Source organism: Leopardus geoffroyi, chromosome A2 (genome assembly GCF_018350155.1).
Source record: "Leopardus geoffroyi isolate Oge1 chromosome A2, O.geoffroyi_Oge1_pat1.0, whole genome shotgun sequence".
Lineage (NCBI taxonomy): Eukaryota > Metazoa > Chordata > Mammalia > Carnivora > Felidae > Leopardus > Leopardus geoffroyi.
The window spans coordinates 164,241,099-164,256,972 of record NC_059331.1 but is presented as its reverse complement, the minus strand read 5'-3'; the positions used below and the strand labels follow the sequence as shown (position 1 = coordinate 164,256,972).

The 15,874-nt window shown below is 43.2% G+C and overlaps 1 protein-coding gene across 7 annotated transcripts in view; it reads right to left on the bottom strand.

Moving 5' to 3' along the window:
- Nucleotides 1-301: 301 nt before the first annotated feature.
- The window catches only part of GALNTL5 (polypeptide N-acetylgalactosaminyltransferase like 5), a 57,815-nt gene continuing 42,242 nt past the window's right edge, over nt 302-15,874 (bottom strand). For 6 of the 7 annotated variants that reach the window (XM_045496250.1, XM_045496251.1, XM_045496255.1 and 3 more), the window contains 3 exons: nt 15,743-15,860; nt 3,126-3,275; nt 302-592 (listed from right to left, as the gene is read on the bottom strand). In XM_045496250.1, coding sequence (XP_045352206.1) covers nt 437-592; nt 3,126-3,275; nt 15,743-15,860 — 424 coding nt within the window. In that variant the 3' untranslated portion in view covers nt 302-436. The remainder of the gene's footprint in view (nt 593-3,125; nt 3,276-15,742; nt 15,861-15,874) is intronic. The other variant, XM_045496254.1, reaches the window with a different exon arrangement.

The following is a 15,874-nucleotide window of genomic DNA, read 5'->3' as shown; positions in this document are numbered from 1 at the left end:
GGATCTAGACACAGTCGAGCCAACGTTGGCACGTGTCAACCACGGCTCTCTGTGAACGTCTTTCTGAGTTCTAGAGTAGGAATGGACAAAGCCTCCCAGAGTGGAGCATCCCCTGTGGTCTAACGGGACCAAGTGAGTTGGGCAAATTCTAGAGACAATACACTTCACCTCAATCAATGGTGTGATAGTTTGCACTGTGTGACAGCGTATATTTCTGATGTTCATGGTTTTGCCACCCCAGAAATTCAGTGACGTGTAACGAAGGGTTAAGCACTATCATCAAAGCAAGACAGAAAGGCACTCTTATTCTAGAGCACTCTGGTTGTATTTCTTACTGCATTTCACACAATTTCTTGATGTTCCGGACTTTTCTCCTCTATGTTGAAGACATAGGGGTTTTTTAACCCTTTTTTAATGAAAATAATTTATTTGTGTTTCATCTGCTGCCCTCAGATGCCTCCAGTTCTGGGAAGACATTATCCAAATACCACTGAAATGATTTGCAACCCAATCGTTTCCTTAACTCAACACGCTCGCTAATGTTTCCATAGGCAACAGATTTCAGGCCAGGTCTTCGTAAAAAAAACTGCTCCTAAATGGAAATAGAGAGTAATTTCATTAAAACCAAACAAATCTTTGGTAATCAAATCGTATCTAACGTAGCAGTGTATATTTTCATCACCTGAACTAAAAAAAAAAACAAACAAACCCAAAAACAGAACAAAATATCTTCCAATTTCATCCATACGGTGTGGGCAGAGACCCACGTGGTGCCTGGAATTCACTCACTCTGCACATATTTGCAGGATGTGTGGTGATGAACCACAACACGGAGGTGGTGTAGTGGGATCCAGGAAGGTTGGGTCCTGCTTCTTAGCAGCCCAAGAATCCCAGCCACCTATTGTTGTGTGTCTCCTTTCTCTTGCTCTCTCAATACCCAAGGAAAACCCTCCCTCCCTGGTCCCAATCAACACTTCCGTGGTTTCAGAAATGAGAGATGGTGGAGTGGCTTAGGGCAAATGGACTGTGGGGGGAGACAGCCCGGGTTCAAATTCTTGCTCTGTCATTTATTATGTGACCTTTGCCCTTACCCTCATGAGGTTGCCCTGAGGACTGAACACTTTAATACGTACGGAGCACTGGGTAAACGCAGGCTGACACAGGGTGTCACATCAGCATTGGCCATTGTTATCACCTGGTTAGTCTTCTCCGCGCTCTGGATTTAAGATAGTACTGAGTACAAAAGTCTAATGGATTCAGTCTGTCCTATATTCAAAGAGCTCTCCTAAAGAGACCAAAGCCTCCTTGAAAGCAGAACTCCGTTCTGTGTCTCCCTCTCTCTCTGCCCCTCCCCTGCTTGCACTGTGTCTCTCTTTCTCTCTCTCAAAAATAAGTAAACATTAAGAAAAAAAAATATTTTTAAACATGAAAAACCTTTAAATGTTATCATGATTATGTATTCACGTCTTTGCTTTTCCTTTCCTTTTAGCTTTGCTATCTAATTATGAATACATAAATTGTATGCCTTAATTTTACTCACTTTTAACATATAGACATGGAATAAATCAGTATATTGCGTTGGGCTGCTTTTGTTCACCATGATGTCTGTTTTAATTTATTTATTTAAAAAAACTTTTTTTTTAACATTGTATTTATTTTTGACACAGAGAGAGACAGAGAATAGCGGGGAGGGGCAGAGAGAGAGGAGACACAGGATCCGAAGCAGGCTCCAGGCTCCGAGCCGTCAGCACAGAGCCCGACGCAGGGCTCGAACTCACAGACCGCGAGATCATGACCTGAGCCGAAGTCGGACGCTCAACCGACTGAGCCACCCAGGCGCCCCTGTAGGCCTCACGCCCAGTCCAGTGCAGGGCTCAAACTCACGACTATGAGATCGAGATCTGAGTCAAGGTCAAGAGTTGGATGCTTTACCGACTGAGCCACTCAGGTACCCCCAGCAAGATTTAAGATTTACTGTACCGTTGTGTGTGTATCTCCAGTTGGGTAATTTTCATGGCTGTATAGAATTATATCAGCTAAATATAACCCATTTATCCATTCTGCTCTTGATGAGCAGCTGGGCTGTGTTTTGTTTGGGCTCACATCCACCATGCTGTTTCTAAACATTCTTGTTCATGTCTTCTGGTTGCCCAAAGACATGCCTTTCTGTGTGGTGTGCACACAGAAGGGAATTGCTGGGTCATGGGATACTCATGATCTTTACTTGACTTTGCCAAACTGTTTTCCAAAGTGAGTTTGTAATAATACTCCCACCAGCCGTGTCTGAGAATTCCTGTGTTTGCCAGTACTTGGTCCTACCAGACATTTGACATTTTTGCCAATCTAAACGGCCATGTAGAAATATTGACGTTTTCAAAAAAGACTATTATTCCTTTTATAATTTAAAATAATAAAGAAATATTAGATTGGAACCAGGACATATAATATCACAGCAAGTTCTCCCATTTTTCTCCCCATATATCTGAAAGGAGGTCTTGGGGCTACTGCTGTCTATGTTTGTGCGTGGATCCTGGAGGGACACCTTTCAAGTTCAAATGGGGCCATGGCTACATGTTCTCTGTGTGTGCACCCTTTTAGGTCCTGGCCAGGGGCTGCAGCCTTGGGGAGACGTGCAGATGAACGGGTCTGGCTTTGATAGAGAAATCGACTGTCGGTAGAAGAGAGGTAGTGAAGTCTCTCGCGTGGTGTCCAGACCACAGTAGCCGCACCCTTGGGAACTTGGTACCAGAGGAAGAGAATCTAAAGAATTGCCTGTGGGGATGGGAACAGCGGGAGATGTTTGCTTCAGAGGGGGGATCCCACAGGGTGGGGGGCGGGAGGGACATAGATCTGGGCCAAACAAACAAACCAAACTTCCTGGGTTGATGAATTTACTTCTGAGAAACTTGAGTTTCCCCAGCAATTGAAATAAAAAGGAATGTTCAAGTGTAGTGGGTTCGAATGAACTAATTGAGAATAGGGTCTGGGGAAGGTGGATGAGGGGTTGAAGGTGTGCCAAAAATGTAAGGAAACTTGTTATCTGGAAAGGCAGGAACGGGTTCCTGGGTGCCAAGCCCCGTTCTGTATTCTTGCTCGTCTTTCCAAATCAGAGACATTTCCCTCACCTTGTATTCATCCAGCCAAACGTGCGCCAGTCTGAGACTGTTATATGTCATGGCTTCTGCAAACTCAGGTTGATTTGGAAAGCGCTGCTTACCGATGTGTCCTACCCGCGAGCAGGGGAGTACAAAGAGTTGGCCTCCACACATCCAGATCTAGACGAAAACAGACAACATTGACGTATGTGTGCTTGTACAAGGCAACTGCTGAATTTTTTTTTCACAACCATAGCAATAGCTAACATTTCTTAAGTTGTTTCTTTAATCCTAACAGCCCTATAATGTAGGCCCGGTGACTACCCCCATTTTACGGGTAAAGAAATGAATACGTATATTGGCGAAGAAGCTTGCCCAGTGACACCACGCAGAGTTTAAGGTCAGGAGGTCTGGCCTCAGAGCCAACACTCCGAATGCTAAGTGATTCTGTCTCCCTCATACGTGACCAGTTCCGAGGCTGCTTACGTAGGAAAAGTGGCGGGCTATTTTGTCCTGAGGTATCCTCAAGAATTCTCTGAGAATAATTAACTATTGCTGGATGTCAACAGGTAATGAGAGAAATGGCGAAATTCGATGATTCGTGTGTTCTGTACTTAACACACTTTGTAATGCTTTTTTTTTTTAATTTTTTTTTTTTAACGTTTATTTATTTTTGAGACAGAGAGAGAGAGAGCATGAACGGGGGAGGAGCAGAGAGAGAGGGAGACACAGAATAGGAAGCAGGCTCCAGGCTCTGAGCCATCAGCCCAGAGCCCGACGCGGGGCTCAAACTCACGGACCACGAGATCGCGAGATCGTGACCTGAGCTGAAGTCGGACGCTTAACCGACTGCGCCACCCAGGCGCCCCTATAATGCTTATTTTTAACAAAGTCTTTACTACACAAAAGTAAACTATGACCATTGAAAAATCAGCAAATGTAGAAAAGCACAGAGAAGAAAATAAAGATCACTTCTTGTCCTAACGCTTGGTAGGTCACTGTTTCACCCAGGTCCCCTGTTCTTACACACATGTATACACAACATTGAGATAACTTGTGGTTTTTTCACTTAAAGCTATGTGAAGTTATGGGGCGCCTGGGTGGCTCAGTCGGTTAAGCATCCGACTCTGGATTTCAGGTCAGGTCATGATCTCACAGTTCATGGGTTCAAGCCCCACATCGGGCTCTGCAATATCAGTGTGGAGCCTGCTTGGGATTCTCTCTTTCTCTGCCCTTCCCTCGCTCTCTCTCACTCTCTCTCTCTCAAAAATAAACATTTTTAAAAAGTTACATGAAGTTATTTTAAAATTTTTGTGTTGTTTGGATATTTTGGTACTTTCCAATTTTTAGTATTATAAATAATAACACAAAGAATGCGCTTATAGTATAAATCATGTGCATACTGCTTACGTATCTCACAGTATATTAGCCATGACTTCCTAGTTTACTCTAATTCAGTGATCCTTGCATGGTTCGCCAACTAAAAGCATCCTATCACTCGGGAACTTCAAAATGCAAAAGCCTCGGGCCCATCCAGCCCTAATGAATCAGGAACTGTGGGGCTGGGCCCAGTGATTTGCATTTTAACCTGGTCTTCAGGTGATTTTGGTCACATTAAAATGAGAATCACTGTTCTGACTGATCAAGATCATACATCCCAGCTTTATAGACACTTTTTAATAAAATCCATCTAATCATTTAGGAAATAAGGCTTTCACTGAAACAAATAGACTGGCTTATGAGAGCAATACTTAGGGTGACGCATATCACTTGAGTAGTCAGAAGGGATTCTGTTTAAGAAAATGAAACTTCTGGGGTGCCTGGGTGGCTCAGTCGGTTGGGCATCCAACTTCGGCTCAGGTCATGATCTTATGGCTCGTGGGTTCAAGCTCTGCGTTGGGCTCTGTGCTGACAGCTCAGAGCCCGGAGCCTGGAGCCTAGTTGGGATTCTGTGTCTCCCTCTCTCTCTGTCCCTCCCCCGCTCACACTCTGTCTCTCAAAAATAAATATTTAAAAAATTTTTAAGAAAATGAAACTTCTGACATAACATGAGACGTAATGACCCCCTCACCTCTAGAGGTCGTTAGACATAGCCGGAAATAGCCCCTCAGAATGTCGAGAAAAAATATCGATGGAATTCGTTTTCCTTAGGAAAACCCTTAGATCAGAACTCTGAAGAATTAGGTTCTTTTATCATATCTGCCCCATGTTTATGATCAGACCCTTCCTCTCTGGATCTCATTTTCATCTGAAGCTGAGAACTACATAGTTGCTCATTTAAGCTACTGTTTGGGGATGCTTTGTTATACAGCCAAAGTCAACCGCTACTGGCTATAATGTCCTATTCTTTTTTTTCAAGTGAGAACCTAACGAAATTTGGAAAATCATGAATATCTGTTCAATAATTAGACTGCAGACAGCACTGTTTATTATTTTTGGTATATTCTTACATGTTTGAAATGTTTAAAAAAAATTTTTTAATGTTTATTTTTGAGAGAGAGTGAGAGCGTGAGAGAAAGAGACACTGAGCAGGGAAGGGGCAGAGAGAGACGGAGACACAGAATCTGAAGCAGGCTCCAGGCTGCGAGCTGTCAGCACAGAGCTCGACGCGGGGCTTGAACCCACGAACCACGAGATCACAACCTGATCCGAAGTCAAACACTCAACCGACTGAACCACCCAGGCGCCCCGAAATGTCTCTTTATTGGAAAAGAAATCTGGCCATGAGTGCAGAATAGAAAATCAAAGTAATCAAAGTGATAAAAGAGGTACAAGAGTAAAAATTTCATCAAAAACCTTTCTTGAAAATCAAATTGAAGGAAGCTATAGCAATGTTGCCTAACCTTCATAGGGCTCATGTGTTTGTTCTTCTACTCAATGCATTTGTGTCTCAGTTTCCTCATCTGGAAAGTGAGAATAACAGTACCTACCTCACGGGCTTGTTATGAGCATCACATAACTTGATACTTGTAAAGCGTTTAGAGTTTTTATTTTTCATATTGTTTTTAATTTAAATTTTAGTTAACGTCCAGTGCAGTATCGGTTTCAGGAGTAGAATTCAGTAATTCATCACTCACGTACAACACCCAGTGCTCATCCCAACAAGTGCCCTCCTGAGTACCTATCACCATCTAGCCCATCTCCAACCCACCTCCCTCCGTCAACCCACAGCTTGTTCTCTATCATTAAGAGTCTCTTGTGATTTATTTCCCTCTCTTCTCTTCCCCCCTTCCCCATATGTCCATCTGTTTTGTTTCTTAAATTCCACATGAGTGAAATCATATGGTATTTGTCTTTCTCTCATTGACTTATTTTGCTTAGCATAATACATTCTAGCTCCATCCACGTCATTGCAAATGGTAAAATTTCATTACTTTTGATGGCTGAGTAATATTCCATCGTGTGTGTGTGTGTGTGTGTGTGTGTGTGTGTGTGTACCACATCTTCTTTATCCATTCATCAGTCAATGGACATTTGGGCTCTCTCCATAGTTTGGCTATTGTTGATAGCACTGCTATAAACATTGGGCTGCATATACCCGTTCAAATCTGTATTTTTGTAACCTTTGGGTAAATTCCTAACAGTACAATTGCTGAATCATAGAGTAGTTCTTTTCTTTTCTTTTCTTTTCTTTTCTTTTCTTTTCTTTTCTTTTCTTTTCTTTTCTTTTCTTTTCTTTTTTCTTTTCAAGAGAGAGCATGAGCAGGGGAGGGGCAGAGAGAGAGAGAGAGAGAGAGAGAGAGAGACAGAGACAGAATTCCAAACAGGCTCCAGGCTCCGAGTTGTCAGCACAGAGCCCGATGCAGGGCTCGAACACACGAACCATGAGATCATGACCTGAGTCGAAGTAGATGCTTAACCGAATGAGCCACCCAGGCGCCCCTAGAATAGTTCTATTTTTAGTTTCTTGAGGAGCCTCCACATTGTTCTCCAGAGTGGCTGCACCAGCTTGAATTCCCACCAATAGGGCAAGAGGGTTCCCCTTTCTCCACATCCTCACCAACACCTGTTATTTCTTGTGTTGTTAATTTTAGCCATTCTGACAGGTGTGAGGTGGTGTCCCATCATGGTTTTGATTTGTATTTCACTGATGAGTGATACTGAACATCTTTTCATGTGTCTGTTAGCCATCTAGATGTCTTTTTTGGAAAACCATCTATCCATGTCTTCTGCCCATTTATTAACTGGGTTATTTGTTTTTTGGGTGTTGCATTTGATAAGTTCTTTATTTTGGATACTAACCCTTTTTCCAATATGTCATTTGCAAATATCTCCTCCCATTCTGTAGGCTGCCTTTTAGTTTTGTTCATTGTTTCCTTCACTGTGCAGAAGCTTTTTGATCTTGATGAGGTCCCAGTAGTTCACGTCTGCTTTTTTCCCCCTTGCCTTTGGTGACGTGTCTAGCAAGAAGTTACTCCAGCCAACGTCAAAGAGGTTGCTGCCTGTGTTCTCCTCTAGGATTTTGATGGTTTCTGGTCTCACATTTAGGTCTTTCATCATTTTTTTTTTGGTATTTTTATTTAATATGTTTTTTTAATCTATACGATCAATATTGACCGTATTTTTTTTTTAATTTTTTTTTCAACGTTTATTTATTTTTGGGACAGAGAGAGACAGAGCATGAATGGGGGAGGGGCAGAGAGAGAGGGAGACACAGAATCGGAAACAGGCTCCAGGCTCTGAGCCATCAGCCCAGAGCCTGACGCGGGGCTCGAACTCCCGGACCGCGAGATCGTGACCTGGCTGAAGTCGGATGCCCAACCGACTGCGCCACCCAGGCGCCCCTTAATATGTTTTTTAAATTTACATCCAAGTTAGTTAGCATACAGTGCAACAATGATTTCAGGAGTAGATTCCTTAATGCCCCTTACCCATTTAGACCATCCCCCCTCCCACAATCCCTCCAGCAACCCTCTGTTTGTTCTCTATATTTAAGAGTCTTTTATGTTTTGTCCCCCTCCCTGTTTTTATATTATTTTTGCTTCCCTTCCCTTATGTTCATCTGTTTTGGATCTTAAAGCCTTCATATGAGAGAAGTCACATGATATTTGTCTTTCTCTGACTAATTTCGCTTAGCATAAAACCCCCTAGTTCCATCCACGTAGTTGGAAACGGCAAGATTTCATTCTTTTTGATTGCCGAGTAATACTCTATTGTATAGATATATACCACATCTTCTTTATCCATTCATCCATCGATGGACATTTGGGCTCTTTCCATACTTTGGCTATTGTCGATAGTGCTGCTATAAACATGGGGGTGCCTGCATCCCTTCGAAACAGCACACCTGTATCCCGTGGATAAATCCTAGTAGTGCAATTGCTGGGTCATAGGATAGTTCTATTTTTAATTTTTTGAGGAACCTCCATACTATTTTCCAGAGTTGGCTGCACCAGTTTGCATTCACCAGCAGTGCCAAAGAGATCCTCTTTCTCCGCATCCTCGCCAACATCTGTCGTTGCCCGAGTTGTTAACATTAGCCCTTCTGACAGGTGTGAGGCGGTATCTCAGTGTGTTTTTGATTTGTATTTCCCTGATGATGAGTGATGTTGAGCATTTTTTGTGTTGGTTGGCCATCTGGATGTCTTCTTTGGAGAAGTATCTATTCATGTCTTTTGCCTATTTCTTCACTGGATTGTTTGTTTTTTGGGTGTTGAGTTTGATCTTTCATCCGTTTTGAATTTAATTTTTGTGTATGGTGTAAGGAAGTGGTCCAGGTTCACTCCTCTGCACATTGCCGTCCAGTTTTCCCAACACCATTTGTCAAAGAGACTGTCTTTTATCATTGGATATTCTCTGCTGTTTTGTCTAATATTAGTTGATCATATAGTTGTGGGTCCATTTCTAGGTTTTCTGTTCTGTTCCATTGATCTATGTGTCTGTTTTTGTGCCAGTAACATACTGTCTTGATGACTACATCTTCGTAATGTTGCTTGAAATCTGGAATTGTGATGCCTCCGGTTTTTTCTTTTTCAGGATTGCTTTGACTCTTCAAGGTCTTTTGTGAGCCCATACAAATTTGGGGGTTGTTTGTTGGAGCCCTGAAAGACATCACTGGTGGTATTTTGATGGGAATTGCATTAAATATGTAGATTGCTTAGACATTGTATCGACATTTTAACAATGTTTGTTCTTCCAATCCATGAGCATGGGATGCTTTTCCATTTATTTGTGTCTTCTTCAATTTCTTTCCTAAGTGTTCTATGGTTTTCAGAGTATAGATCTTTTCTCTCTTTAGTTAGGTTTATTCCTACGTCTCCCATGGTTTTTGGTGCAAATGGGATCTATTCCTTAATTTCTTGTTCTGCTGCTTTATTATTGGTGTATAGAAATGCAACAGATTTCTGCACATTGATTTTATATCCTGACACTTAGCTCAATTAGTGTATTCTAGCAATTTTTTGGTGGAGTCTTTTGGGTTTTCTACAGAGAGTATCATGTTGTCTGCAAATAGTGAAGGTTTGACTTCTTCCTTGCTGATTTGGATGCCTTTTATTTCTTTTTGTTGTCTGATTGCTGAGGGTAAGACTTTCAGTACTATCTTAAATAGTAATAGTGAGAGTGGACATCCTTGTCTTGTTCTTTACTGTAGGGGAAAGGCTCTGTTTTTCCCCATTGAGGATGATATTAGCTGTGGGTCTTTCATATATGGCTTTATGATGTTGAGGTATATTCCCTCTATCTCTATTTTGTTGAGGGTTTTTATCAAGACTGGATGCTGTATTTTGTCAAATGCTTTGCCTGCATCTATTGATGGATCATATAGTTCTTATCCTTTCTTCTTTTTTTTTTTTTTTTTACGATTTATTTTTGAAAGAAAGAGAGTGGGCACGAGTGGGGAAGGGACAGAGAGAGAGAGAGAGGGAGACACAGAATCTGAAGTGGCTCCAAGCTCTGAGCTGTCAGCACAGAGCCTGATGTGGGGCTTAAACTCACAGGCTGTGAGATCATGACCTGAGCCAAAGTTGGATGCTCAACCTACTGAGCCCCCCAGTGCCCCTCCTTTCTTTTATTAACGTGGTGTATCATGTTGATGGATTTGTGGATATTGAACCAGCCCTGCATCCCAGGAATAAACCCCACTTGATCATGGTGAATAATAATTTTAATGTACTGTTAAATTCAATTTGCTAATATCATTGAGAATTTCTGTATCCATGTTCATCAGGGGTGTTGGCCTGTAATGCTCCTTTTCAGTGAGGTCTTTGTCTGGTTTTGGAGTCAAGGCAATGCTGGCTTCATAGAATGAGTTTGGAAGTTTCCTCCCATTTCTATTTTTTTGTTTGTGTTTTTGGAACAGTTTGAGAAGAATGGGTATTAACTCTTCTTTAAATGTCTGGTAGAATTCTCCTGGGAAGCCATCCAGCCCAGGACTCTTGTTTGTTGGGAGACTTTTGATTACTGATTCAGTTTCTTTGCTGGTTTTGGGTCTGTTCAAATTTTCTATTTCTTCTTGTTTCAGTTTTGGTGGTTTGTGAGTTTCTAGGATTTTGCCCTGCGTTGGACTCTGCTGACAGCTCGGAGCCCAGAGCCTGCTTGGGATTCTGTGTCTCCCTCTCTCTTTGCCCCACCCCTGCTCACGCTCTGTTCCTCTCTCTCTGCCCCTCCCCTGGCTCACACTCTGTCTCTCTCTGTCTCTCAAAAATGAATAAACGTTTAAAAAATTTTTTTAAAAAGCGTTTCTGAATAATTACATCAAAGCTGTAACTATGGACTGTGGCTGGTAGGAAGAAGCAAAGTGGACAGAGATGAGTGATGATTTAGACCTAGATCTAACCACACGTGATGACGGAAAGTGGGGCATGAAAGGGAGATTGGAGACCAAGAAAGTACTCCCGGGGGCTGGATGGTTGCGGGTGGGTAGAGGGCATCACATTATCCACCCGAAGAGGAAAGGACCATGGGAGGAAGAATGGGTTTGAGGGAGTAGAAAGAGCTCTCTTTTTGAAACATTGGGGTTAGGATGCCTATGGGACACTCATCCTACAGGAGAGTAACCTGTAGGCAGTGAGATGCACAAGCTTCTGACACAGAAGGACCTGGGAAGGAGCTAGAACTATGTCACTGGCATGTAGTCATTGAGGCACGACGAGGATGAGGTTACTGAGAAGGGGAAGGGAGAAAAGAAACAGGGCCTTGGGGAAACCCATGGAGTCAATGGCAGGGTCCCAGGTCCAGAGCAGTGTACCTTGCCCGCACCTGGGGCCACCAGGGTGGAGTGCCAAGCCACGCAGGCTGTTGGGGACAATTGGAGGCCAGCCTCCAGTCCACCAGGAAACCAAAGTGCAGATCTGAAGCCTGGTTACTACCATCCCGAGGCTGGGGGTCAAGCTGCAGCTCCGTGGGCACCCAGCCAATCCCCACTTTCCCGAGTGACGGTAACACTGAGGTCAGGGCAGCTAAAACAAATTCAGAGCTTTGGAGCCTTCCAGAAATGACTTAGAATAGAACCGAGCTGGTGAGGTCTCCAGGCCTGCCGTTGAGTAGATAGTGGAAAGCAGGACAGAATAAGCTTGGGGCATATACCTCCAGTTCTGGGAATTGAGCCAAGTTTCTGGAGCGCTCAGAGCCCCAGTTTCCCCCTGTAAGTAGGAGATCCTGGTGGCACCCACCTCACAGGTTTATTATGAAGACTGAGTTGATATGTGCAAGATTTCAGAGCCGTGCGTGTCACACAGATGAGCACTTGTTAAACAAAGGAAACGTATTTTTCTCCTTTACCCCGTGACTTAAACATGCCATTTCTGCAGGGAAGGCCATCTAAGACACACACCTCCCTCAACACAAGTCTAGATTCCCCTCTCATATGATCTCTTGGTACCCTGTACTTCTCCTCCACTGTATGTATCAAAAATACCTGATCATCGGGGCGCCTGGGTGGCTCAGTCAGTTGAGCGTCTGACTTCGGCTCAGGTCATGATCTCACGGCTCGTGGGTTCGAGCCCCACGTCGGGCTCTGTGCTGACAGCTCAGAGCCTGGGGCTGGCTTCGGATTCTGGGTCTCCCTCTCTCTCTCTCTCTCTCTCTGCCCTCTCCTGCTCATGCTGTCTCTCTCTGTCTCTCAAAAATAAATAAACATTAAAAAAATAAAAAATAAAAAAAAAACAACCTAATCATCTCTCTCTACTTCAACAGAATGGAAGCTCCAAGCCATCGGAAGCCACGTTTGCACTGCATGAGGCTGCAATGCACACAAGGCACAGCCCTTTGCGCATAACGGGTTCTCAGTATTGTTGAGTGAACGAACGAATGAACGAATGGGCGAGGGTTGTGCCTTCTTCCGAATGCCCAGCATGTGGCAGAGCCTCACATAGGAGGTGTCCCTTAAATGATGGCTACATTGACCCTAACCAGAACTCCTGAGAGAGTCTAACCTAGCAAAATACAGATCTGGGTACTGTCACCATACAGGCGTTAGCTACGGCCTCGGGAGTAGATACAGGTATGCCACAGCCCCTGGCCGGTCAGCACAGAGGTGCTACACCCAGTCCTGGTGACCTGTCCTGCCAGGTGCTGTCTCTTTAGTCTCTGGATCATGGGAAGCCCACAGGTCTCCCCGGGAGCAGGTGCGCTGCCTGTGGGAGGCTATCAGTTCAGAATTGAGGTTCTTTCCCACCAGATGAGGAAATACTGCACTATATTAAGTCAGCCCAGAGGAGTACATGGAGGGAGAAGGGACAGCTGATAAGATAACAGTCCTGGGAATAACCACGCTTCAGAGATGCACAGAAGAAATTCCTGCAGAGGAAACTGAGAGCAACAGAGCTATGGAGGAGGAACCAGAACACTGTTCGACAGTGCCAAATGTTGCAGCCACCTCCAGTACATAGAAGAACGAAGCCGTCCACTAGGAACATCAATATTAAATGGGTGACAGGTCCCCGAGGGATGTCCCCGAGTCCTGAGGGCTGCCAGGATGCTGATTTATTGGAAAGAAGAGTGAGGAACGGAGACGAAGGTACAGGTGTCAATGGTCTCGTATCGGGAAAGACAGGGCCCCTTATCTCGGTTAGAGACCGCTGCTGATGTCCAGAGAGCTCTCTAGCTATTTATTAACTTACGTGTTTGTGAAAAGAGAGACTCACACATACTTAAAAAAAATATGAAGGGGCCATTAGGAACGGAGCAGTCGACAATACTGAAGCAGGGATAATTAGTACCTTTGAATAATACGTTAGCTGCTATTGGCTATCTGGAGGGAAGAGAGAGCCAGAAAAAGGAAGACACCCCCTCTTCAAATATGTACGTATCATTCACAAAATTGATTTTATTCTGAGACAGACAATGTGCTCATTAAGATACTGGGTCCTGAAAGGGGGAAACCCCATAAACCATATTCACAAAGAGCGATGTAATAAAACAGGGAATAATCAGCCAAACAATGAAAAGCACTAAAGGCCTGGATATTCTAAAATAATGCCTGCATCAAAAGGGAACATATGATTGGGGCTGGGGCGGGGGGTTGCGGGGGAGAAGCAATAAAAAATAATCAGCTCACAACATACTGCCAAAGTATGTTATGTATTGCTCTAGATGTTTATATTCACAATAAAGTGTCTGAAGCATTATGAAAGAAGTCTGTGCTTAAAAGAACACTAAGCCAGTGAACAAAGCCAAAAGAAGGAAGTGGGAGAGAAAAAGAGAAAGAAAACACAAAAAAGCAATTACAGTAAACATTTTAATGCATCCTAAGAAAATATATGCAGTTCCAAGTATGATCTCTGCAGATGATTTCAGAATGTAAAGAACAGATGGCAACATTTAAAGAATAATTATAGCTGTCACTTATTAAGTAGCTCCCATAAATTATCGGTCTTTACAGCTTTGTAATAAAGATCTTTCTTTTTCCTTTTTCTTTTTTTTTTTTTCATTTTACCCGCAAGGAAACTAAAGCTCAACCAGAATTTGAATTTAGTCATCGATTAAGCTGTTTCCTCTACACCAGGTTGTCTCTGTTGGCAAGAGACAAACAAGGCAGAGAAAAGTGAGAAAAAATTAAGGGTGATAAGGGTGAGCGCACAGCCCAGATTTTCATGCACAGTTCAAAGTGGCCGTTATAAAAATCTATTAGAATTTAGTCAAAAGCCAAAACTTATCTATGATAAACACACAATAAATATCCGAACAGTACCTTAGTGTTTTCTTCAGACTCCCTCTCCAGGAATATTTACCTTGTACTTTATTCTCTACCCCAATTATTTCATTAAATCTTCACAAAATTGGAATTTAAGAAACCAAATGAGCAATGGAAAAAAAAAAAAAAGAGAGAGAGAGAGAGAGAGAGACAAACCAAGAAACAGACTCTTAACTCTAGAGAACAAATTTCTGGTCATCAGAGGGGAGGTGGGCCAAGGGGTGGGTTGAACAGGTGACGGGGTTCAAGGAGTGCACCCGTTGTGATGAGCACAGGGTGAAGCATGGACTTGGTGAATCACTATATTGTACACCTGAAACTAACATAACGCTGTGTGTTAACTATACTGGGATTAAAACAAAACAAACGGGCGCCTGGGTGTCTCAGTCGGTTAAGCAACCTCCTTCGATCTCACAGTTTGTGAGTTCAGGCCCCGTGCTGGGTTCTGTGCTGACAGCTCAGAGCCTGGAGCCTGCCTCAGATTCTGTGTCTCCCTCTCTCTGCCCCTCTCTCACTCGTGCGCGCGCGCTCTCTCTCAAAAATATATTTATTTTTAATTTTTAAAAATTAACTTTAATTAAAAAAAAACCCAAATATTCACAAAATCCTGAGAATGGCATTTACATTTATTCCTATTTACTGGGTGAGGAAATGGGAAATTAGAAAAATTAATGGCTGACCAAGGATCCTACAGAGCTGGGACCCATTCTGACGTCTAACGTCCCCTGATCTAATATCATGGGAATATTTACAAGCCAAAGCTACGTTTACATTTGAGATGTAATTCACATTCCACGAGAAATTCACCCTTTTACAGTATACAACGGCTATTTTCACAAGGTTGCCCAATGATCACCACTCTCTCATTCTGGAACATTCTCACCACCTCACAAAGAGCCCTGGGACCTATCAGCACTCACTCACCTACCTTCTGTTTCTATGGATTTGCTTAGGCTGCACCTTTCCTAGCACCGGACTTAGTCATATAAACGTGTGGCCTTTTGTGTCTGACTTCTTCCACTCACCATACTGTTTTCAAGGTCCACCATGCGGCAGCAGGTATCCCGGGATTCAAGAGTTGAAAGACCAACCCAGACGTCCCCTGCCAAGTCCTCTCAACTTGCAGATAGAGACACCGAGGCCTAAGATAGCCCACAGAGTTAGTGGCCCCCAAGTCCTCCACCGTCTAATTCTGTTATTTCTACCGCACCACAACGGCCAAGAAACTCGGTGTAACAAAAAAGAATTTTCACAAATAAATAAAAATATCGCATTAGGTCAACATCTCATACGTTAGAAATAAAACAGCATACAGTAGTATAAGCTGATATTTTACTATTGTCAAAGTTTGCAAGGAGCCCCCTAGATCCTTTATTTCATGTGATGCGGGAATGGCACCGGATGTTCAGGCGGGAAAACGGGGCATAAATACCATGGCACGCCTCTGGACTTGACGTGAGCTTTCACTCTCTCTGTACAAAGCGAACTATTTAGAAAGTAGAGTCTGAATTACCCTTAACGAAAGCTCCAAATTTTCTGCTCCCCAGAGGTTCATGCCCTTGTCATACTGTCCGATCTCATGAAAGTAATGCCTATTTATAGCAAAAATTCCCCCAGCCATCGCAGGTGACCTAAAAAGGATACA